We start from the raw sequence: 26,629 nt of genomic DNA on the forward strand, positions 1-26,629 counted from the left end.
TAATTTTCCTATATACAGTATACCTTTTGTATTTGTTGTGTCATACAGAACTCGGACCTTCGTTTATAGCAACAACGTGGGCCGAAAGTCCGGCTAGATGTGTCCGTTTAGGGTTTGTCAAGAAAATTATGACCTGGAAAGGAAGGACCTTCTGACTAAGTTGAATAACAAGCTAATGAACATAATTTTTGTATTATTATTATTATTATTATTATTATTATTATTATTATTATTATTATTATTAATGTCTTGTTAATATATATCCTCTTTCAAGAAATAGGTCCAAACTTGTGAGGACTATGATATGTTATTTAAAAAGTAACGGCTTATCCCAGTCCTGTGGTGACCACTGGAAACATATTTAATTATTGCACAAATATTCAGTTTCTGTGAAGGAATGTAATCCTACACTGCCTGCTCAGAATGGAATGCTGATATTGTAGATTTTTTAGCTACAAATAATTTCTTTTCTGCTGTTCGATATATTTTTGCCAGTTCAGTATAAATTATTCAATCTTAAATATTTACATTAATTGATTTACTTTTATTTCTTGAATTCGAAAAGCTCCAGCCCTATGGTAACAATATGCTACGACATGTCTATATAGTTCAGGTTGAAAACCACAAAAAATATGAACTGGTATTCAATAAGGATATGAAGATTTTCAATAGGTAAATAGGCCTACTATGTCTCTTAATAATATTGACTAATTATTATTTATACACTGGCGTTTAAAAATACCCGACCCTTACTAATCGATAGTGAATGTTAATTTGTTCATGTAAGTGTGAGATAGTTAATCATTAATTGTACGAAAAAATGACGCACATAATTTCACATAACCATAATGCCTTCTCGGATTATTTCGCTAGTATAACTTGAGTCCAAAAGATAGAGTACTGAAGATACATACAGCATATTACACTTATTGAAATACCCCCAACACTTTTCACTCATCCCAACTCTTTACATCGGTAGTTATCCAGCATACACTATAATACAATAACTCTAGAGCATTCGAAGAGTAATGGCAACGTAGTTACTCTTTCATAATAAATTCATTTAGGTTACTTTTGACATTACATATTTCAAAATTAGTCTCCTCCCATGTCAACAATAAATTTTCAAATTCTTCGAAGACGGCGGACTCCATCTGCAGCAGCCTTTCTGAATACCTCTCTCACTGATCAATCTAAAGCTCTTCGGACGTCAACTCTTAATTGAAAGCGAATGCCTCGCTTCCACCCAACTTGGAATAGTTCAGTATGGTAGGACTTCTCTTCCACAGCCTAATAATTGTAATGCCCTAAAGCACCGAGTTGCTTGTTTTTCTTTTGCAACTCGGATTTTATTAAACACCTTTGTTCGTACCTTTAGGGATGTATTGTTTAATATAAATCAGTAACAGCCACTGTATTTACAAAAAAAGAAAATGTCTATTTCAAGACTTCAATATTACAATTTTATGTAACAATTGCTGCTCTATTACGTAGTACAAGATTTCAATAGTCACCGCTAGGAGCACTGATTCACAGCATTGTTGCCATTACTTATCGAATTCCCTAGTACATATGAACAAAATGTAGAGTAACAATATTATGAATAAATAAATAAATAAATAAATAAATACATAAATAAATAAATTCATAAATAAATAAATAAATAAATACATAAATAAATAAATAAATAAATAAATAAATAAATAAAACAAAGAAATATACAAATAATTAAATAATAAATATAACAATACACGAACAAACAAATTAGTAAATAGGTAAACACATAAACAAGCAAATAATTGAACTAGTAAACAAATGATTGAATAAATAAGTAAATAAACGAATGAATTTTATGTTATTGTTATGATTCTATCGTTGGTATGTATTTAATTATTTTACAAGTGCAAAGATAATATTATTTTTTAAACGATGCGATCTAATTCTTTAATTTTCTTCTCAGCTAGATATTGATTTCAGTTAGTTTCCTTTAATGTAAAGCTATGACAGATAATTGTAAGATAATAGTATTATCTATTGAGAACTAGGAGCTCTATTTCAAAGTTAGTCCATTTGCATATAATATTAGGTTTTGAATGATCCCGTGGTTATGAAGGTCACTTGCACAATCAGAAAATTCTGAGTCAGATATCTTTGAATGCCAGTGAATTATCAATTTATTTGTTACTTGTCAATAATCAATCAATGAACATATTTCCATACTCCTTTCAATTACATTCGTGTTGCAAACATACGGAAAATGGAAAATAGAACATCACTGACAGAATCACAAAGGAAACCATGCAGGAATACTAATAAACACAACATTTACTTTGGGCACTCTGTCATTTGCAGATGATCAAGTAACTTCAGCCGAAATAAAATATAAATCACATCATGCATTATATAATGTACAAACGCCTGACAGAAAGTGTGATATGTTTTATATTATACTACATTGATTAAAAAATTCATTCAGCCTCAAGCTCTGTATAAATAACAAAATATTAGAATAAGTGACATCTTGGTACTTTATGTTGCGAATTGCTGTATAGGAATAAAAAAAATAGCGTCAAAAGTTCTAAAAACGTATAAAAATAACATCAATCATAAATCAACTTTAGAAACATAAGAAACATTTATTAGTTAAACATAATTATATAATTAAGTATTAGACTATTTCAGAATTCTCTGTAAAAATTTTTTTTCTCGTACCGATAATAATAATAATAATAATAATAATAATAATAATAATAATAATAATAATAATAATAATAATTCATTTCATTCATTCATGATGTTCTGCCCAAGGCAGGCCTTTCAGGCAAACCCAGCTTTCTCCAATATTTCGTATTTTCTGTCTTCCTCTTTATCTCCTCATATGATCCAAATATCTTAATGTCGTCTATCATCTCATATCTTCTTCTGACCCGAACTCTTCTCCCGTTCACCATTCCTTCCAATGCATTCTTCAGTAGACAGTTTCTTCTCAGCCAGTGGCCCAACAAATCCCTTTTCCTCTTCCCGATCAGTTTCAGCATCATTCTTTCTTCACCCTTTCTTTTCAACAGAGCTTCATTTCTTATTCTGTCTGTCCACTTTACACGTTCCATTCTTCTTCATATCCACATTTCAAATGCTTCTATTCGCTTCTCTTTACTTCGTCGTAATGTCCATGTTTCTGCCCCATACAATCACACTTTACACAAAGCACTACACTAGTATCTTCCTTAATTATTTTTACAGAGGTCCGCAGAATATGCTTCCTTTTCTATTGAAAGCTTTCTTTCCCATTGCTATAATTCTTTTGACTTCCTGGCAGCAGCTCATGTTACTGCTTATAGTACACCCCAAGTATTTGAAGCTGTCCATTTGCTTTACTCCCTCATTTAGAATTCACAAGTATATCTTCTTCATTCTTCTTCCTGTGATCATGGTCTTCGTCTTATTTGCATTTATCTCCATTCCATACTGCTCACAGTTGTCATTTAGCTCCAGTAGCCTATCCCTTAGTGTCAACTCTTCTTCTGCTAACAACGCCATATCATCAGAAAATCTTACGCATTTTATGCTTCCTCCTACTATCACTCCTCCCATGTTCTGAAAAAAGTTCTTCACTAAATCCTGCAAGTAGATGTTGAACAAGGTAGGTGTTAAATGGCATCCTTGTCGTACTCGTCTACTAATTTCACTAATAATAATAATAAAAAAAAATAATAATAAAGGTAAAGGTATCCCCGTAACATGCCATGAAGGCACTTGCGGGGCATGGAGGTAGAGCCCCATGCTTTCCATGACCTCGGCACTAGAATGAGGTGATGTGGTCGGCACCACGCTCTGACCGCCTTTTACCTCCGGGAAAGACCCTGTGCTCAATTTTATAGGAGGCTGAGTGAACCTCGACCTCGGGCCGGTCTGAAAGTTTGGCAACAAGAAAAAATCCTGTCACCACTTGGGATCGAACCCCGGACCTTCCAGTCCGTAGCCAGCTGAAAAAAAAAAATAATAATAATAATAATAATAATATCTTTAACATCGGTCCGGTTTATCAAATTTGTAGTCCTTTCAGTATAAAGAAAATTTCCCATTATAGATCCCGGGCTATAGCTGGGTAAGTCCAGTGTGGGGCTGCCACATGGACCTGCATTTTTTCTGTCGGGATTTGCTCCTTAGTCGATTGGGCCCAGTTATGGCGCAGACACTCGCCTTCACCCTTTCCCGTCTTCTACAAGCATAAGGTTGCATTGCCCATGGGTCGCGACATGGACGTGGCAGTAAGATTTTTTAACAGAACAGCCATTTGAACTGTGGATTTTCTGAGAATTTCCGGGAAGAACGGGCATTGGTTACCCAGAACTGCAAATTGAAGAAGAAAATAATAATAATAATAATAATAATAATAATAATAATAATAATAATAATATTATTATTATTATTATTATTCTTTTTATTTTATTTTATTAATTTTATTCATTCGCTCTTCTTTAGTCTACAGTAATCTCACTAGATACATAGATTTATCTAGAAGAAATCAAAACTCGAGTGGGCTTTAATTGATTATTACACAATAGAAGAAAGTATTAAAGATTAGTAGAAATAACACACTCTAATACAATAAAATATTAATTGACCTTCGAAAATATTAAACTGTCTTGAAAGTGTATTATACTCTCTAATCATTAGAAATATTTCGCTAGATGGCAGTAGTGTGTTATGATCAGCTGTTCTCTTGTTACCAGTTGTGCCGACTATACAGTCTTCATTGAACTCTATGGACGAATACTAGTCAAGAAGGCTTTGTTGATTCAGTTTCATTTTCATTAAAACAGTTGAATTCCACTCCAATTATCAATATATATTAAACAATCTCTGATACGTCACTATCCATAATCTCATACATCAGAAGCTATAACATAAACAAGGTAAATTATAGAAAAGGTTAATTAAAAATTATGAAATAAACATTACTCATTTTAAAAGGTGCAATAATTATTGAAAGTAAATGTCGGAAAACAAAGAAAGAAATGTTAGGGAGGTGATAAAAACAAGTCCACACCTGTGGAGTAACGGTCAGCGCGTCTGACCGGGAAACCAGGTGGCCCGGGTTCGAATCCCGGTTGGGACAAGTTATCTGGTTAAGGTTTTTTCCGGGGGTTTCCCTCAACCCAATACGAGCAAATGCTGGATAACTTTCGGTGCCGGACCCTGGACTCATTTCACCGGCATTATCACCTTCATTTCATTCAGACGCTAAATAACCTGAGATGTTGATACAGAGTCGTAAAATAACCCAATAAAATAAAATAAAATAAAAAAACAAATGCTAGGGAGGTGATCAAAATTGTAGGGTAAGCAGCCATGATTGGATGAAACACGTTGTTCCGTACCATTTTATTGGTCAAAAGTAGTATGATGTAATAAAAGTGTAATGGTAATAGTAATACTTGTTTCTTTAAACTCAAATGTTATTAACTTCAGGATGTGTGACGAAAATTAACAAATCGCCCCATTCTGTGCCATTATTTGAAGAAATGAGTAAGTGCAAAATTAGTCCGCATCCTTGGTCTTGTGGTAGCGTGCTGGACTCCTGATCAAGGTGGCTCAGGTTCGATTCTCGGTTGGGAAGTCAGCGGGATTTAATTCGGGCTTCTTCACGGGGACTGGTTGTCTATCCATTGTGCAAGTGTGTGTGATGTCTCGCAGTGACCCCCGGGTACCCTGTCCCAGTAAACGGGAGAGTCCTGCAGTGTGTGCGTGTGTTCAGTACAGTTGTGGGTCTAGGTACAATAAGCCTCAGGCTGCAGTGCCGATAAAAAAGGTGCAGAACTAGTAATTAAAAAAATTATTAAAATTGAAGTTGGAGTGGTGCATACAAGTGCTGAAAAATTTGGGTTAAGCATTGAATAAAAGGCACTCCATTCAAAGAAGACTGTGTGTGAACTCAGAAGAATTATTAGTAACACAAAAGCTTCAGTTTACGTATGGGCTATTCCATATGAAATCGATCAGTAAAAAACCTTGCATTTTTTATACTCTAATTTTTTTTCCTATTTATAGAAGGTGCTGAGGAGAGTGCATTTTCAAAAATATACTATTGAGAGTCAAACGGTTTTCGTATTGTTGAGCATCAAATTTAGCATATTTTAGAAAAACAAGCCTCTTTCAGCGCTCAGAACTCTGGAACCATTTACTGTAGAACATTGAACGAGAGATCATTTTGAAGCTGACATTTGATAGGTTATGATAAGAAGTAATCCTTATTTTTATTGTGTACAGAGAAACAGATAATCTGATTTTACTTACTTTTAGGCTTTTTGTCCATTTGTAAAAATGTAAAAAAATATTGAGAGAAAACCTTGCATTATTAAGAGGAATTCGGCATTGTTTGCTTAGTGGTACGGCAATAAGTTTCGAGGGTAATAAATAAATTATTTTCACACGCCTAGACTTGAACGGCGCAGTACCGCACGCACTGGCCGAGAGATGATATGCGAGCGTTGGGCGTCATTTTACTCCTGTGTTTATGAAAACCTGTAATAAAGCTAGCCCAGCTATGCGCTACTAGACGAAACATCACGTGTTTGTCTCCTGGCCTTGCTTGTCTCGGCTAGCTCCAGTCTCACAGTCAGCTGGTTAATTCACGCGCGTACTATTAATTTTCTTTATTTAATATTTTCAATACTTTCTTATCAGTATACCATGAGTAAAAAAAATATGTGTTTATTTGTACTTGCAATGCGGAATCTAACTATATATTTTTAAAATATTTTTTCCTGCCCAAAGGGGTCTTAATGGGGAAAAATCTAAATTTCTCCATTTCCATAAAAAGTAAGAAAATCTGTTTATATATCAATATACACTTTAATTTCTCAGCATCAAAATAAACCATGATTTTGATCATCGGGTGAAAGGGTTTCGGAGCCACAACAGTTTAAAGTTGCTAATTTTATGAAAATACGATAAAATTAAATATTTTTAATTTAAACACTATGAAGTTCTGATGCCTCAAACTTTGCACAAAGCATTGTATCACAGTTTTCTACGTACAAAAAAAAGTGTCATTGCATTTAGAAATTGTAAGGTCATTTTTCTCTATATTTCGGTCGAATTGAGATGGAATAGCTCGTATAGTCAGAATCACCAATGCACTTTCCTGATGATGGACACCGGATTAAAATTTATCGCTCGCTACTACAAAATCCTTCATTTAAGCGAATTATAAGATGACTGTCACATCCAATGGAGGAAAACAAGTAGAACATAGGATTAATATTCGATAAAATTCTACGTTGTTTTTTGAAGACACACTTCGTTTCTGGCTGCTCATACTTTCGATGGTTGGCTGTTGCTGCTGAAATGTTCTCTGAAAACCTGAATGTATGTGTACGACATTTACGTAATAGCTGTCCTTTAGTCTATGGAACACGAATGTCTCAGTAGCACGACAATGCTTCAAGCCCATCAATCATAGTTTAACACAAACGAAGCTTCAGTGACTAGATGATATTGAGGTTTTACTGCTTCCAGGTTATAACCCAATTATTGTGGTTTAATCCGATCGATAGATCAATTTCTTCAATAACTTTGATGACGTCCAAACGGTGCATGTTCTAACTAATAGTATCGTAATCAAATTAAACTTCCGTGATTTACTTCGATTAGTGACCTCAATTTATTATTTAATCCTCTCTTAAATAAGTTATATGTTCATAAGTAAAAATCGTCCTAGTGTTTACAATAATTTTAATGTTCGAAAATTAGGGCTCAGCAATAAAAGAATAACTTCCTAGATGAAATCATTTTCAAGAAATTAAATACATTAATACAAGTGGTCCTTTTTGGATTGAAATGATACAGATGTGAAAACTTTCTTACAATTCATTCATTCATTCATTCATTCATTCATTCATTCATTCATTCATTCATTCATTCATTCATTCATTCATTCATTCATTCATTCATTCATTCATTCATTCATTCTTTTCAGTCCATGTGCAAGTATTTCGCTGCAAACTCAACTTTCTTCAATATTTCCTATTTTCTGCTTTCCTCCTTGTCACCGTATATGATCTATAAGATATCTTAATGTCGTCTATCATCTGATATCTTCAGATATCTTAATGTCGTCTATCATCTGATATCTTCTTCTGTCCCGGACTCTTCTCCCGTTCACCATTCCTTCTCAGCCAGTGATCCAGCCAATTTATTTTTCTCTTCTTGATAAGTTTCAGCTTCATTCTTTCTTCATCTTTCTAGCACAGTTTCATTTCATATTCTTTCTCTACATTCCACACGCTCCATTCGTTTTCATGTTCACATTTGAAATGCTTCTAGTCGTTTCTTTTCACATCGTCGTACTATCCATGTTTCTGATCCATATAATGGCACACTCCACACAAAGTAGGCTACTCCTCTTATGTCTTTCTAATTCTTAACACTTCATACAAAGCACTTCTCTTGTCTCTCCCTTAGTTCTTTTTCCATAGGTCCGCAGAAGGTAATTCTTTTACAAAAGGATATACTCATCATGCCATGTTTGCAGGTTTTCTTGGGAAAGATAAATTCGGTAGCTTTTTATTGCTCTCCGCACACCATCCTCTCTTTCGCAACTTAAAAGATCCCAGAGGCCCCCAGCAGAGTGAAATTTAAATACATTTCAATGTTTGTTCGGAATTACCAAAAGAACATAAAGAACCATGAGAAATTGAAACAAATAAAGTACAAAAATCAGTTAATAAAACATTAGAAGACTGTAACTTGGGCTTTATCCATTGGTGATGATGCATAGAAAATCTTAAAAATTTTATGAAGTTATTCGAAGTTCTCCAAAAGGGCGAGAGGGGTATCGTGCTCGTTGGAGTCATTACAAATGGTTTAAATTATGCGTGACATTCAGTGAAAATTGGGAATATCTTCAGCAAATGCAGTGCAATCTTAACGGGCTGCATGGTCTAATACATAACAGAAAACGATGATAATTATAATAACGTTGGAGATATTGCTGGTACCATTAACATTAATGATGATTACGGTTATAATGGTAAATGAACTCTGAATTACCAGCCAATCTCTTCATTAAAGCAAGAGTGGATAAAAACGACATTAAACGCTATTTTCGTGGAGTATCATACAAATGTTGGACATCTAAGTAATAAAATTGGCTTAACTAGACTAAATTGGACATTTTGTCTAGTGAACATTCATTTGAATGGACATCAATATAGTGTGGACATATCTGTATATCGATATTAGGTGTTGTACATTTTAACTTTCAACCGATGAACATATCATCTTAGTACCTGTAAGCTGATGAGAGTAACGAAGCAGTCATTTATATTTATTTGCAACAGTTCAATTATTTATCTGTACTTATTTAGAATTACTTCCTTATTCATTTGGCTTAATCCAAGCCGAAAAGCTAAGGGTACTGGCTTTTTACAATGTAGCCGTAGACAGACAGTGAAATTTCGCGTAAGCGATGTTTTTTTTTTTAAATAAGAACTGAGTTGGATACATTTTCTCGGAAAGCTCCTCTTCTTCTATTATCACAACTAGTGACCTATTCTGACCCAGGGCGTACGGAGGTAAGATTAGTTGTTCATACATGAACTATATTGACGTGGCGTCATATTTGGCGCGTGTCACAGGTATACACTATCAAGGGAGACATCTCGTTTGTGCTGCAGTTGACGTTCTATTCATGATTCAAAACTATATTTCGCAGACTCTTCGCAATACATTATAGGGTAAAGACTGATAGTACGATTACTTTTCCTTAAATTTGAATTATTTATTCATTTATTCAATTGATTTATTCTTGCTGTCTAAGTTAAGACGATAATCTGACCAGCTTAAAATATATAGCAATGGATTAATAACAATAATAATAATAATAATAATAATAATAATAATAATAATAATAATAATAATAATGATAATGACAGCAATAACGTAATAACAATTATAATAAATATAATTGTACTCACTTTATTGTTGTCATATTATTATAATAGTAAGAAGAAAAAAATATAGATATGTTGAGTTACATGTCATTCTAACAGTTAAACAATAGCAATTTAAATAACTACTGAAGCTTTCCTGGCGACGTGATAACTCACAATTTTCGAGGATGTTCATCTTCCTCGAAACGTCGGTGGATCACCAACTTATGACCTAGCTGGAAGCCCGAGAAAATTTTGAGTTAAAAGCAACTTGGACCAAAGAAATGATTAAATAATATCTTCTGATTGAGTTTCTGGCTGATACGTACTTTTATTATCAGGCAGTACAACTCACTTGACTATATGTGTCAGAGGAAGAACAATTGTTTGTATGTATCTGAAGTCTGACTAGTGTAATATGTAGCTAGTCGGCGATGTATGCAATGGAAGGGGAAAAGAATTGGCCACCTTACCCTATTATCTCCTGGCCTAGTTCCCTCATAAGTGGTGGGTTCTTGGTATCATTTATGAAGTTCAGACCTGTCTTCGGACAGTTGACTGAACAAAAATGAAGGAAAATTGGTAGGCATTATAAATAAAAATCATATTTTACAGAAGAAATATATTGAGACGAAAAACAGATTTTTACAATCGGGTTTTGAAAGAAGGCAATGTCCTGACGTCATAAGCTCGCCATCCGGTCCCTATCCTGTGCAACATTAATCCAGTCTCTACCATCATATCCCACCTCCCTCAAATCCATTTTATTTTGAGGTTTCATAACAAGCTGTTTTTTACGGTGCTGGGTTGTTAGTTCTTTGCCCAATCCCCAAGCTGTAGGACCACCTCTCATCGGCAGTTCGCGAATGCTTATTCAATATAATCGCATCTACCCTCCATATCTAGATGCCGCGGCGTGCCATCTCCTCTGTCCGCAACCTGAGGACGTGCCATGTCGTGCTGACAGGGACCCACAATACATGGACAAAGGAAGAATAGTTGAACAAAATATGACTCACAGACATAGTGGGAAGAGAGATGCGAATCGGCCTAGAAGACGATGGAGAGGGGATTCCGATTTCTGTGAGCTGATGGACCGGAGGGTTAAATTAATGAAAATAATGATGATGATTATTATAATTATGAACTGTATTCTTTCTCTTAAAAATTTTGTCAGTAAAATACATTCTAAATGAAGTCAGAGTTGTCTGAATTAATTACTTTGCAATATAGGCCTACACACATATAATATTTGGGAGTCTAGATATAGATGGAAAGTAAAAATGCAAAAACAAGCTTAAAGTTTAAGCCTAGATTTTTTGTTGTAAAATTATATATTTGTTAAGCTAAATTTAAAAAGTAATTTTATTTAAACTACACAGCATGAAAGACAGTGATTTCACTTTCTTTACCACAGTCTGTAAAGAGAACACGAGCTTGAATTCCCAATAGGAACGTCAGATTTTTATTCCTGCTTTCGACTTATAAATGTCCACCGATCACGCTCTAGACGTTCCTTGGGGATATAGCTACCTCATCGTAATCCGAGGATACATAGTTTTAGACACGCTTAAAGTTCTGGCTCTCTTTCTTATAGACAATTTCAGAAAAGAGATGCATTACATGATGAATTTTTCAATACATTTTATGTTTTTCTTTCCAAAGATTTATAAGAACTACGCCATAAACGTCAGTTAACTGTTTTAAACCTCGTAACAGCAGAATAGAAAATTAGATAGTAGACCAAGTACAACGATGGATTAATAGATTATAGTATTCCTACTAGCCTAGTTTTTGGGGCAATGAAAATGTAATCAGACGACTTATATATCGTCATTTACAAAAATATTGATATTAAACTACACTTAAGGTTAAGATGTATTAAATTCATAAGATACTCATATTGAACAGTAACTGAATTTAAATAATGTGTATGAATTTAACTCCATATGTAGATGAAATTATTGGGTATCATCAGTGCGGTTTTAGGCGAAATAGATCAACTATTGATCAGATATTTTGTATTCCACAGATAATGGAAAAAAAAAATGGAAGTATAAGGGTACAGTGCGTCGGTTATTCATAGATTTCAAAAAGGCATATGACTCGGTTAAGAGAGAAGTTTTATATGATATTCTTATTGAATTTGGTATTCCGAAGAAACTAGTACGATTAATTAAAATGTGTCTCAGTGAAACATACAGCAGAGTCCGTATAGGTCAGTCTCTGTCAGATGCGTTTCCAATTCACTGTGGGCTAAAGCAAGGAGATGCACTATCACCTTCACTTTTTAACTTTGCTCTAGACTATGCCATTAGGAAAGTCCAGGATAACAGAGAGGGCTTGGAATTGAACGGGTTACATTAGCTGCTTGTCTGTGCGGATGACGTGAATATGTTAGGAGAAAATCCACAAACGATTAGGGAAAACACGGGAATTTTATTTGAGGCAAGTAAAGTGATAGGTTTGGAAGTAAATCCCGAATAGACAAAGTATATGATTACGTCTCGTGACGAGAATATTGTACGAAATAGAAATATAAAAATTGGAAATTTATTCTTTGATGAGGTGGAAAAATTGTAACACCTGGGAGCATCAGTAAGAAATATAAATGATACTCGGGAGGAAATTAAACACAGAATAAATATGGGAAATGCCTGTTATTACTCGGTTGAGAAGCTTTTATCATCCAGTCTGCTGTCAAAAAGTCTGAAAGTTAGAATTTATAGAACAGTTATATTACCGGTTGTTCTTTATGGTTGTGAAACTTGGACGCTCACTTTGAGAGAAGAACATAGGTTAAGGGTGTTTGAGAATAAGGTGCTTAGGAAAATATTTGGGGCTAAGAGGGATGAAGTTACAGGAGAATGGATAAAGTTACACAACACAGAACTGCACGCATTATATTCTTCACCTGACATAATTAGGAACATTAAATCCAGACGTTTGAGGTGGACAGAGAATGTAGCACATAAGGGCGGATCCAGAAATGCATATAGAGTGTTCGTTGGAGGCCGGAGGGCAAAATACCTTTGGGGAGGCCGAGACGTTGATGGAAAGATAATATTAAAATGGATTTGAGGGAGGTGGGGTATGATGATAGAGACTGGATTAATCTTGCTCAGGATAGAGACCTATGGCTTATGTGAGGGCGGCAATGAATCTCCGGGTTCCTTAAAAGCCAGTAAGTAAATAAGTAACTATGTAAGTAAGTAAGTAAGTATGAACTATATTGAAAATAGTAGTTAAGGTAGTTTTAATTTTAATGCGTGTTTATTGAGTTGAGCCAGAACCTGTGTGTAGAAGCCAGGTCTAAACTGCCTCTTCCTTGTATATATAATGAAATGATGACTGATTATCATGATCATCATCATCTTTAAAGGTCTATTGATTCGACTCATTCTTACTGTTTTTAAGATTTCAAACCTAAGTTAGATCTTCTCATGCAGCGCAAAACAACTAGGCTATTAATTCAACACAGGCAGAAAGAATGAAAGGAATGCGTATGAAATCTTTATGCATTGGAGCGACTTACCTTCCTTTCTATCACAAAAAGGTAACGCCGAAGACAATGATGATGATGATGATGACTTTTTAGTTACTTAACGACGCTCGCTCATTTGGTGTCAATGGGATTGGTGTTAACTAGATGGTATTATCGAGTCCCAAGATTCGCCATACATTACCTGTCATTCACCTTACGGTTGGGAAAACCCCTAAAAACCCAAACAGGTAATGAGCACAAGTGGGAATCGAACTCACTCCCGACCGCAACTCTGGATTGGCAGGCAAATGCCTCAGCCGACTGAATTACGCCAGTGGCTATGCTGATGATGTTAATGATATCTATGTTAAATTCACTGGTCTTAGTGTTGGTGTGTCTCGGGCTTGAAAGAGATTTTGTATCTATCTTGTACTGCAGTTTGTACAATGATGCCCGTATATTTCATATTTGGAGCCACGATGCAAAATATTTAAGTTTCCAAAACAATGTATGCAAAGTGTTGGCAAATTTTACTATATAAATCTCCATTTTCTACTTCTTCCAGCCTTTTCTCTTCTTTGTTCATTTATAAGTCCTTCAGAATTACTGGAAGCTAAGCTCAATTTTTTTCATAAAATTATTTTAAATTTACCATTTCCCATTTTGTAGGTTCTGAAAGTAATGAGACATGTTGTACCAGCGTGCCTGAGTAAAACCCAGGAAGGGGAAAGGATCGTAACTTTAGGTATTTTTGGTTGCCTTTCACAAATAATATGAATACCATGATAATTATAACAATTTAATATTAACAAACTGAGAGAGATAAATTAAATTAAAAAATACAAAAACAAAGAATTATAGATCTAATAACAATATAAAGTGGTGAGATAATGAAAGAGAGAAAATTAATGTCTGCCATCAAAATGAATGTAAGAAAAGCGATGTATAACAGAGTAAACTGAACACTCATTGAAAATACAGTCTGAATAGACTCGGCTCAAATAAGACATATAAAGTTATAGTCTCCAACCTTTAGCTGAATCAAAGTTCAAATCCATGGAAAGCACACGGTAACCAAGTAAGCCTTTATATACGTTAATGGCGTAACGGCCCCAGAGAACTTCCCTGTAGGCTTATGGGCGTCGATGATCCCTCGTAGTATAGAATATGAAAATCAGGAATGCTGGGAATGAAACAGACCATCCCTTAGTCTGTAAAGCGATGATATCCAAACGATGTTCCACCGATGAATTATACCACACAGACGATAGTCGCAGCTATCCAAATCAGCGGGGTCACCTTGACCACCGGAACCACGTAATATGATGAGTTGACTATCTCAGCAGAGACGGGAGACTGCCCGTTTCTCTCTTGAAGTCGTAACTGCGTCGAATTCTCTCACCAACTGAACATTCGCTCGGTCTCCAAACCGAGGCCGGCGATACGTGTCGTTCCTCCAATCAGCGGATGAGAAGATCAGGGTACGTTCAGGAAAAATAAAGTAAACAGTACAGCCACCATAAACCATAAAATTGCCCACAGCATAAACTACATCACAGACATCAGCAGAAACGTAAGGAAAAAACGACAAAAAAGTAAAATCTGTCACAGAAGGGGCAGAAGAAGAATGTTTAAATTAACACTCATTATAAGGCAATATGATTTTTTAAAAATAGTTTCAAATCTGTCGTGCTAATTTAACACAAATATAATATAATATAATATAATATAATATAATATAATATAATATAATATAATGTAATGTAATGTAATGTAATGTAATTGTAATGTAATGTAATATAATATAATATATGTTGCAATGTGGCGTTTGTTTCAGACTATGGCCCACGTACGCCAGCGCCCATAACAACCTGGGCACTCTGATGAGCGGCACAGACGAGGCGGAAAGCCACTTCCTGGCCGCCATTCGTTATTCGCCCAATCACGTTAATGCGCACTACAACTTGGGGCAAGTCTACCGGTGAGTAATAATCAGCATGCTTCCCTTGCTCTGCAAAGTCGTAAAGTTTCCAACGTTCTAATCCCTATTCTACAAATATAAAACACAATAAATGCAATCGTTTCCGGTCTGTTGCATATCCCTGCCCAAACTCTCATAGTGTGGTAAGAACGACTGTAGTTAACAAACTTAAAAATTCTCGTCTAATTACCGGAAAGGAATAATAAAAAAAACATAATAATAATGTCATCCAAGAAGTAGGAATCGTTTGATTATGAAAGGCAAGATTGGCCGCGTAAATTACATGATTCACATTTTACGTATGTTACTCGTAATTTATGTCGCGTAGAAAAACTAATTTTACATGACTTTCTACGCGGTGTAATAAATTATTTTCATGGAAGTAAATTAATGAGATATACTCTTCTTTAATGGGAAAGGAACTATCCACCCTGTTCCATTATAGCCTGGCCTAGTTTCCTCATAAGTGGTGCCTTGTTGGTGTCACTTGTGAGGTTCAGTCCTGTCTTCGGACAGTTGACTAAACAACAACAAGCAACATGTTCTTTGTGCTTGAAGACGTTGTGATGCTCAATTATCGAGTCATACAATGTAGTCTACAAATAATAATAAATAAAAGTCAATATTACAGTTGTATGATCACATTTATAAAATCATCACATCATGTCATACAAGTTGACGCAAAAACCGATCAACAGATTACGTCCTACATTCTTCATTCCTAAACTTAAGATGAAGTAGTACACAACCACGAAACACGTTTGCATTTGTACTTTTTTATTTTTATAAATGTGATATTAACTTTTATTTATTATTATACTCAATCAATGATCACTGTAAGAATTTTGTCCTAGCATTTCTTAATATTGCAGTCTATATTTTGCGCACTTATTTTAAAGTTTTGTAGAAATAAAACCAAGTAGCCTATGTTATAGGTCTTCCTGCATACCATTTGTCGTATTTACTTTCACTTTTAGTACAGGATCTTACTAAGTTTCAAATCATTGATTATAAACTCTTACGGAATTTCTTCGAAACTACTGCGAACTGAAGTTTATTATGTCAATCCATGATTATAAAATTCCTAGACTATCGGATAACAATAAGATCGCGAACAATATAAAAGTGTATACTAAAAGTCGAAGTTGCCGCCTCTGGGTGTGTCGACAGAGAGTTCTCAAAAGAACAACAAATTTTGTTTTCTCCTTTAATAATCGCCTCTGTGAACAGGAAGACTTCCTCTGTCAGTGGATAAAGAAAAATAAACGAAGTCGGCATTATCCACAAAGACACTGTCCATTACCACTGTGATACAAGGTGTTCGGCAAGAAATATAAAAACAAAATAACGATTGGAACCGTGAGAAACACAGTGCACAGAATGAAAATTGTCGGCAACCTTAGATGACTAGTAAACTCTGGTATACTGTATCGACGCCGCGACTAGCTAACTTGTAAGCAACATGAGGAAACACTGTGTGGTGGCAGCGTATTGTTTCAAAGGCTATAAAAATGACAACAATATGAAAAGCTCGAACGAATTACTGCATGTAATTAATGCGCGCCGGTAGCCTGCGAACTCGAGTAACAAAGTAACAGTTTACTTAATGTACTTGACCGAGTTTTGAATTTGTTACATTTCTTTCATTTATATAATAAATTACACATTATTACGCGTTGTGTACAAATTAATTTTTTTACTCGCATGTTCCCATGTAAAAGGGGAAAAATTAAAATGTCCCTTTTACTGTGTTTTTTTTATACTTTACTCCAATTTTCTCTATCTCTAATTTCCTAACTAGTTATTCATTTAACCAGAACCACACTACAGCTTTCATTTGAAAACTTTCAAAGCGTTTGTGGTCCACGTTAGAGTAGTACACAACCGGTTACAAAAAATATAAATTATGTATTGCTATTGTATGCCTGGTGCTGTACTCAGTACGCGGTGTGTCTCAGGTTCGGTTTAACGAATATTCGAGTTGTTTCTTACTATTTGTGGGTGGACGGCAAAGGCAGAACACATTGAGCCATGCATGAATTGCAAGAGCCCTTGGAAGGACGCGATTTTCATCGTGTAGCCTATGCCTACTCTTTAATTGATAATAATACTTCTCTCACTCAATCACTCTCAATCAATTAATTAATTAATTCATTCATTCATTAATTCATTCATTCATTCATTCATTCATTCATTCATTCATTCATTCATTCATTCATTCATTCATTCATTCATTCATTCATTCATTCATTCATTCATTCATTCATTCAGGTATTACAGTTGGTGTCGTTAAGAGCAAAACATACTGTATTTTTAAGAACGATTTGTTAATGAAATAATGTCTCTGTTTCGAGCAGTGGTTCCCAAACTTTCTGAAGGCACGACTCACCTTCGGGAGAGACTTTCTTTTGCGACTAACCCCGCCGTACCGGTACTAAAACCCATTCGAAAAATATAAATCCTTGTAAAATTGAAAATAAATACAATTTTGCTCAAAGTCAGTGGAAACCATCTAAAGTATCACCAAATTGAATTATATATGGTGAAACAATTACATTTTAAACAATTATCACCATGGCGCTGCGGTAATAGTTCAATACAAAGTGGTAAATTCCATCAAAGGAAAGACGTTGCAAACTCGTATTTTCAGCAAAATTTGTGAAGGTTATATGAAAATACTCTTTATCACAACAAATATGGCTTTCTTGGGGTAACGATTTTAGTAGGTTATTTTACGACGCTTTATCAACATCTTAGGTTATTTAGCGTCTGAATGAAGTGAAGGTGATAATACCGGTGAAATGAGTCCGGGGTCTAGCACCGAAAGTTACCCAGCATTTGCTTATATTGGGTTGAGGGAAAACCCCGGAAAAAACCTCAACCAGGTAACTTGTCCTCATCGGGAATCGAACCCGGGCCACCTAGTTTCGCGGCCAGACGCGCTAACCGTTACTCCATAGGTGTGGAGTGGGGTAATGTGTTGAAAAGAGTTTTACGGTTAAGAACAGAACTTTTAATATATTTGCACGTACAAACCGAAGACGACAAATTGGAATATACGCAAACCTATTTTCCAATTGAAGAATGTGATGCCAAAACTCACTCAGTCCATTTGGCCATTTTTGTTATTTATGCATATATTATATATGACTTTTTTTTATTTCTATCATTATCGTATTTTCTTTCAAAGTAATGCCAATCCTTCCCTAAAGGTTTGTGTTATTGTGTAGGCTACATCACAAGCTCAGTCAGTAGACCTGTGGATAAAAACTATTAGCCCAGACCTTTCATGAAATTGGACTGAACGAGTTTTTAATAATATTTTGCAGGCCAAGATGTTAACATTATAACAGCCAGAGTTAAAATTTGACAGGTTTACAAAGAAACTTGATTTCTGGTCATTATCATTTCACAAAAATATATTTGATTCATTCCAGTGTATTAAAGAGATCATGAAAAATGTCGCTACATATGATAGGCAAATACTGTGCTTTTGCGGACATCCAACCAAGTTTCCACAATTTTAATCAACAACTTTCTGAGTATACTCCGGAAGAAAATCTAAACAATTACGACTATCACAAAGATGATGAATCTGTTTTTAGACAGTTGCTTCCAACTGATTGAAATAACCAGAAACCATGAAGGAAAATCTCATTTAAATATGTGGTATCTAGAAATGGAATGTTCATATTATACTTTATTTTCGCCGAGCGTAGACCAATTTTGGAATTAAAAGAATGCAAGAGTACATCGAGCCTCCAAAAATACTAATTTCTTAAATTTTTTAATATATGCAACCTTGCATTTCTGCAAAATGAGTTTCTCGTCTATGTTCACCATCAAAACAAAAGTCCACACCTGTGGAGTAACGGTCAGCGCGTCTGGCTGCGAAACCAGGTGGTCCGGGTTCGAATCCCGGCCGGGGCAAGTTACCTGGTTGAGATTTCTTCCGGGGTTTTCCCTCAACCCAATACGTGCAAATGCTGGGTAACTTTCGGTGCTGGACTCCGGACTCATTTCACCGGCATTATCACCTTCATATCATTCAGATGCTAAATAACCTAGATGTTGATACAGCGTCGTAAAATAACCCAATAAAATAAAATTAATCAAAACAAAAGTAAGACATTTCCTTGAACTTTAAAATGATGTCACTGTGTGTATGGAATGCTGAGTCCAGATTTTAGGATCATCGCACATCCTCATACTCATCCTCTTTCACAATAGCCCTACCAAGACTCTGGAATTCGCTACCTGCTAGCATCAGAGACTATCGAAATAAAATTGAATTCAAACGCAAACAAGGCACTTGGTCAGTAATTGATTTCTTGTAAATAGTTTTCTTAATATATCACAAAATATTTCAATACCCGATAATTTCATCACTATACAATTTTGTAATTCAGTAAATATAAAATATTCTTTGTTTTTCTATGATAAATTTTCTAGCTTCCATTAGTCAGGTAATCCTTTCGTACTTTGATTTTTATTGCAATTGTAATTGTAAATTTAATATTGTAAATTTATTTGTAATTGAAACTGTAAATCTAATACTAATTGTAATTTTATTCTTCATATTATAGTTGAAATCTTCTGGTAGAGGGGCAGAGAAGGCCTGCCGGCCTTATCTCTACCGGGTGAAATAAATAAATACAATAAATACAATGCTTTCTGAAAAACAGGCACATTAATCGTATAATTATTCTTTACTTTATAACTACTGAAACAATTCTTATGTTCAATATTTTTTATGTTTATGTTTCTAAATACAAAATACTAAGTGGGGGTCGCGACTCACACTTTGGGAACCGCTGGCTTAGAGTAATTATTAAAAGGCATTAACAACTACTATTTTAGAGGTATGCATTTTGAGTTTAAAGTGTGAACGTTACAATAGAATTTATTTTCGTTCCTATTTAGTAAGTAATTGTAATTTATTCCATTCTTGCATTTATTTACACATCAGATTTTATATTATGCATTACACTTATTTCCTTTGTTGTTACCGGTGTCCATTTGTTTATCTATATAATATGTTATAGGTCTATATCATGTAAATACATTTTTTTAAATTACACATGGTAAATTTCTTTCAATTCTTACTCCTTTTGTGTATTCAGAAAATGTCAGTCTTCTGTCTACCTGCAAAATATTAGAGCCAACCGGTTGAAATTCGAACATTCAGTCGGATGCTCTCTGACCGGTCGAATGAAAACCGGTTGTTAGGGTACGGCCACACGAGCTACATTTGTAGCAGGTTTTCTCCGACCAATGAAGTTGGAATTATAGACTGCGTTGAGTTAAATGCAAGGGGCCACACGGAGCAGTAAATGTAGCTAGTTTGGCGCATTCCAAGGTCGTGTCGCAACTCGAATGGGTTCGGGTCCATTTCTTCTATGATATGTATTTACTGCTGTTGGGTAGCCACACATAGCGACACTGGGTGGCTACAGGTGCAGCTACAAATGTCGCTGCGATGTGCGGTGTGTCAGTATATTTGTCATTTCGTTTACACATTTTAGCCAGGTCATCATTTCTTCTAACCAGGAAGTATTTGACTTCTCTGCCTTTGGTTTTCTTCGCATAATTGTTGCATCCCAACACGGCACAATCTGACATTTTGTAGTTTTTAAATGACAAGTATGAAAAGCCTGTATAAACATATACATTTCTCAATTTTACAATAATAATAATAATAATAATAATAATAATAATAATAATAATAATAATAATAATAGCAATCAATGGTCAGTTTCTCAGATTATTAAATTTAGGGGGCGGGGGAAACTGAAAGGTGAATCTTTGAGTATGTTACAGTTTCAGTGTCTCACAAATTTTTTGACAAACAAAAGATATTCTAACGCTATAAGATAATCGGGGTGGTACAAATTGCGATATCATTGTAGGTAATTCGAGAGACAAATTTCACTGCACTCGTCAGTGTCAAGTATTTTATTTTAGAATACATTAGACCTAAATAAAACTTGAAGGTGTTGTATACCTGGCTGAAAATTCAATTACCAAAAGGAAACTTAGTGTCGATATTTATTTTTCCTTCTAATGAAGTAAAAAAAAAAAAAAAAAGTATTATTATAAAACTTGGGGGCAAGCGTCTGACACGTTAGGCCTATTCGTGACCAATTAATTTTCCTCCTTAAATGAATTAACATTAATGTCTCTTTTTAGTCGGTTATTTAATAACGCTGTATCAACTACCGGGCTATTTAGCGTGATGAAATTGGTGGTAGCGAGATGGTGTTTGGCGAGATGAGGCTGAGAATTCGCCATAGATTACCTGGCAATCACCTTACGGTTGAGGAAAACCTCGGAAAAACCCCAACCAGGTAATCAGTCCAAGCGGGGATCGAAACCACGCCCGAACGCAATTTCAGACCGGCAGGCAAGCGACTAAACCACGCCGGTGGCTAACATTATTGTTAGTTACTGGGAATTCCTTATTATGAAATCCATTGAACTTTAAATTTATAGTATTATATTTATTTCCGCTTTAGTAGATCCCAAAGGAGACTCAGAGAATCAAAGAATATAAAAATCAAAAGACTTTTATCTTATAACTGACAATAAATAAAGAATAAATATCAGGCAAAAAAAATTGCAATAAAAGTACAAACAACCATTTAAAATGAATGGCCACGCTTTAATTTTTTTAGCAATGAAATAGAAAGCGAAAATTGAGGGTGAAGTGGTCGTTATTGAGGCCCCACGTTGGAGACCATTTGGGTGGGGGCGTCTCGGTGTTGCGTGAGATTCACTCAGGGTAGCCGAGGTACTGTTGTGGTATAGGATGATGTCGGGAATAATACCAAGCCGGCTACTTATATAAAAGGCAGTGTAAACTCCAAAACTATAAGTTTATTGTCGTATTCACTTGGTAAACCCTAGAGTATGTATTTCCGGCTGACTTATAATTCAATCGTTGGTCGCACTTCTGTATCGACTCTATGGCGGCTGTGAATAAGCTCTATCCGATACTACAAATTCGATACTCTGTCCAGTACACTATGATCGAAGCTCCTAAACGTTGACGAGTGGTCTCGCCGATGACAAAGTTCTATCTATCGAGTCTTCGCCGGAAGAAAGACTATTAAGTTGGGCCGCCGACACGAAAAAAAGATGTCGCGATGTCTACACGAAGAAAAGTATTTATCCTGTCGACACGAAACGAAGTAGTTATTCTGCCCTGTATGTAGGGCCGTCGACACGAAAAGGAGTAGTGATTGTGCCCTGTATGTAGGGCCGCTGACACGATGAGATGTTGTCATGATCTCCGCTCCCCGTCACCCTTATTTATAAAAACCTATCCTATGCTAAGACTAACTATCCTATTGGTTAAAAACTACGTCACTCAACCGGCCTAAAATCTATTCTCTATTGGTCCAAAGTGACCTCATAAGCTGAACCAAGATCTCTTCTTATTGGGCGCGAAATACGTCATTTCTAAATTTAAACTTTGGATTTCCCATAACATCTAATTAGTTTGTAGATCTTGGAGAACCCCGTTCTTTGGAAAACCCAAGCTTGCAATTGCTTTCCCACGGGTCCAGTCTAACTCCGGCTTTTACGCATCGCCGAGTGTCTATATAGAATCACGCACAAGGTGGCCCTAAATCTGTCCGATACTGACAAGTGACGAAACACCTGTGTGGGAAGCTAATTCTAACGAAGTCGCCAGAACATCCCCGCGAATACATGTAATAAAAATATGGAGATATCACTTCGCTAATAAATCGGTCTCTCCCTCTCCTAATTCCTGCTTCAAAATCAAATGTCATGTAAAGGACATACAGCTTAAGACTTTAAAGCAGTGAAATAACAAATCAAAGCTTTCATTTTACAGTAGAGAATTGCAATAATTTAGTGTAATGTCAATTTACAAATGCGTGTGGATACATGCGTAAGCTAATTTTAAATACTATTTTCTTAACCTTACTCCTGTTTTTTGTTACTTCACCAGAAAGAAAAGTAAATATCGCCAATAAGTTCCCTTCTGTTAATTGAATTTGCAGCCATATATACAACACCTTGGCATTTTATTTAGACCTACTGTATTGAAAAATAAAACAAGTGACATTGATGAATGCAGTGAAATTTGTCTCTCGAATTAGCTATAAGATATCGCAATTTGTACCACCCCGCTTATCTTATAGCGTTAGAATATCTTTTGTTTGTCAAAACCTTTGAGACACTGAGACTGTAACATACCCTAAGATTCACTTTTCGGGTTTCCCCCTCCCCCTAAATTTAATAATCTGAGAAACGTGATCTACCATGTTTAAGAGAACGTAAACTATGTTTTCTATTGCATTAAATGTACAATGGGAGAAAGCCATTCTCACATTTGAAGGAAAACCCGTTTTTCTAATGATTGAAATTCTCAGCATGTATATGTAGTCGTAACAATAGAATCCACTTGTGTTTATGAAGAAGTGAAGTAGAGAGAGAGATTGACTTTTAGATGGGAAATTATTATCATCATGACAGATTTATAACAATACGGTACCAATAAATATGACATATTTTGTTACTAACAATACGGTGCCAATAAATATTGCTTCGCTTATGCATAGTCCAGCTAAGTTGCCCTTTTTTTAACTCTCTTCAAAATATCTTTCCTTAAAAAGTACATACATGTTTCTTCTTTCAATTTCGACCTAAAGAATTCTTCAATAATAAAATGTATAAAAAGCGTTCTAGCAAACGCTTGACACCGATTTTGTTTGGTAAAAAACGTACAATTCATTTGCAGGACAGACCTCACAAATCAGCATTTTTTATAAATAGTATTGTGTTGTAAAGACGTTTCCACTTTGAGTTGTATTTTGGGATATAAGGGTCAAGTTTAATTTGTCGCAACGTCCGATAAACAGTCTGTAAAACCAAGAAAAAGAGAACTTTTATAATAGTTGTGTTTACTTATACTGTTTTCAGAATATCGTTCTTTGAGAGTACACATTTTTTTTTTCTTTCATTTTCGACCAAAGGTATCCTTCAATAATCAAATATATACAATAGCGTTCCATTAAACCCTTCACAGCGACTTCATTTGGTAAAAAAAACACACTTCTTTTACAATACAAATACAATAATATGTTACAATCACATTTCCTCTTTGAGTTGCGTTTTAAGATAAGAATAGGGGTCATGTTTAAAACTCATTAGATGCTTTAGAAATTCATGTATTGACTAGGGAAGAGCATGTCTAATTTGTTATAAACCCCAATGACCTTTCTACAGAACCACGAGAAATTAGGTCTTCATACAGCCCTTCAGCAAACCCTTCACCCACACCGTACTTTCGATTGTTACTGACGAACAATATTGCCTGTTCAAAAACCGACACAGGAATAAAAGTTTCGTTTATGGTACTGCTATAAATTTTCTTCTCATGCTCATTACCATTATGTGTGACCGTAATATTGTACAGTCCTAAGATATGTCATAAAAATGGAATTAGGGTTAAGGAGAAAAGGAGGTGAAGAAGGAACAGTGCTAAGTGGTGCAAAACGCAAAGGATATAGCTATAAATGTCGCTACGTGTGGCATGTCATGTGGCCACACTTAGCGACATTTAACGCAGAAACTGAGCAGTAATTTACGCGCCCCGTGTGGCCACCCATTTTGCGACAATTACGGCAGCTACATTTGTAGCAGAAAGCCTGCGACAAATGTAGCTCGTGTGGCTGAGATCCAATAGTCTGGAGCATTGGATTAATAATAATATTAAATGGATTTGTGAGAGCTGAGGTATGATGGTAGGGACTGGATTAATCTTGTTCAAAATAAGGACCGATGGCGGGCTTATGTGAGGGTGGCAATGAACCTCCGGGTTTCTTCAAGGCCATTTGTAATTAAGTAAGATAACCGTGGTCCTGAGAGACGACTATAGGCAAAATTTGTCTGTCATTTCTCAACCATATTGAATTTCGACGATGAATAATTCATGCAGTTCAAAATGTTTTTAAATAAGATTTTATTATTTTACTACTACTACTACTACTACTACTACTACTACTACTACTACTACTACTGCTGCTACTACTGCTACTGCTACTACTACTGCTACTAGTTGTACTATCACTACAGACTACTACTATCACTAAGACTACTACTAATATGACCACCACCACCACAATTCTGTAAAAATTAATTCATTCGAAAACATATTTCAGTTAAACAGTCTTTACGCGTTCCATTTATGAACAATCGGTCAGAACAAGGTTATAACCAAGCACCATTCTATTTTCTTGGTTACAACCATCATTTCTTAGTACGTTTATTAAAGGATAGAAAGGTTTCCCAAAAAAAGAATGAGATGATGGAATATTCTTAAGTCACACAAGCAAACATTCTGATGGGGGCAGATAAAAAAGTTTTTTTTTTTCTTATACTATGTTAATAATGTCAAAAGAAGTGCTTATACAAATTTTGGCCACTCGACTGCAATTACGAGACCGTCCAGAAAGTGATTTTCCCTGGGGCCGTTTACAGAAAGAAAGTACAAAAAGTACAACTGCATGGAAATATTTATTGAAACAGATACAGCAGTTGTTGCGCTATTTGTCACCATATTTCCCACTGGAATTGAGACATTTCTCATACCATGGGATCAATTTTTGTATCATTGTGTCGTAGACGTCAGCCGCCAGAGATCGGAACCAGCGTTTGACAGCCGTCTGTACCTCTCTGTGGATCCCATGACAGGACAAATGTCTCAATTCCGGTGGGGAATATGTTGACAAATACCTCAACAATTGCTCTGTCTGTTCCAATAATTTTTTCCAAAGAAATCGTGTTCGGCCCCTGGAGAATTTATTTTTTAAGTCTCTCGTAATTGCGGTCCAGTGGCCAAGACTTGCATAAGCACTTCTTTTAACATTATTAATATGGTGAAAGAAAAAAACTAACTTTTTTATCTGACTCCATCAGAATGTTTGCTTGTTAGATGTAAGACACTGCGCATGATCGGAGACCAGAGGACTGACACACAAGATAAAGAATATTTGAGTTACTTAAATTCGGGCTATTTGGTTTGTTGCTAGCATCGTTCCGAAATTAACTTCAAAAACAGCTAAAAATATATGGTAATATGACGTAAGTTATGGACAAATATATACATAAATCGTAGAGTTAAATCGATATTTGAACCTTCATTACTAGATCGACACTCCTCGCAAAAAGAAAAGCTTTCATGTCGTTTTGATA

The 26,629-nt window shown here is 35.3% G+C and overlaps 1 protein-coding gene across 1 annotated transcript in view; it reads left to right on the top strand.

The window, feature by feature from the left end:
• The window catches only part of LOC138709948 (protein O-mannosyl-transferase TMTC1-like), a 1,156,611-nt gene that overhangs the window by 889,936 nt on the left and 240,046 nt on the right, over nt 1-26,629 (top strand). The window contains exon 11 of the mRNA XM_069840633.1: nt 15,260-15,403. Within this exon, the coding sequence (XP_069696734.1) occupies nt 15,260-15,403 (144 nt within the window). The remainder of the gene's footprint in view (nt 1-15,259; nt 15,404-26,629) is intronic.

Source organism: Periplaneta americana, chromosome 12 (assembly GCF_040183065.1).
Source record: "Periplaneta americana isolate PAMFEO1 chromosome 12, P.americana_PAMFEO1_priV1, whole genome shotgun sequence".
NCBI classification, from domain to species: Eukaryota; Metazoa; Arthropoda; class Insecta; order Blattodea; family Blattidae; genus Periplaneta; species Periplaneta americana.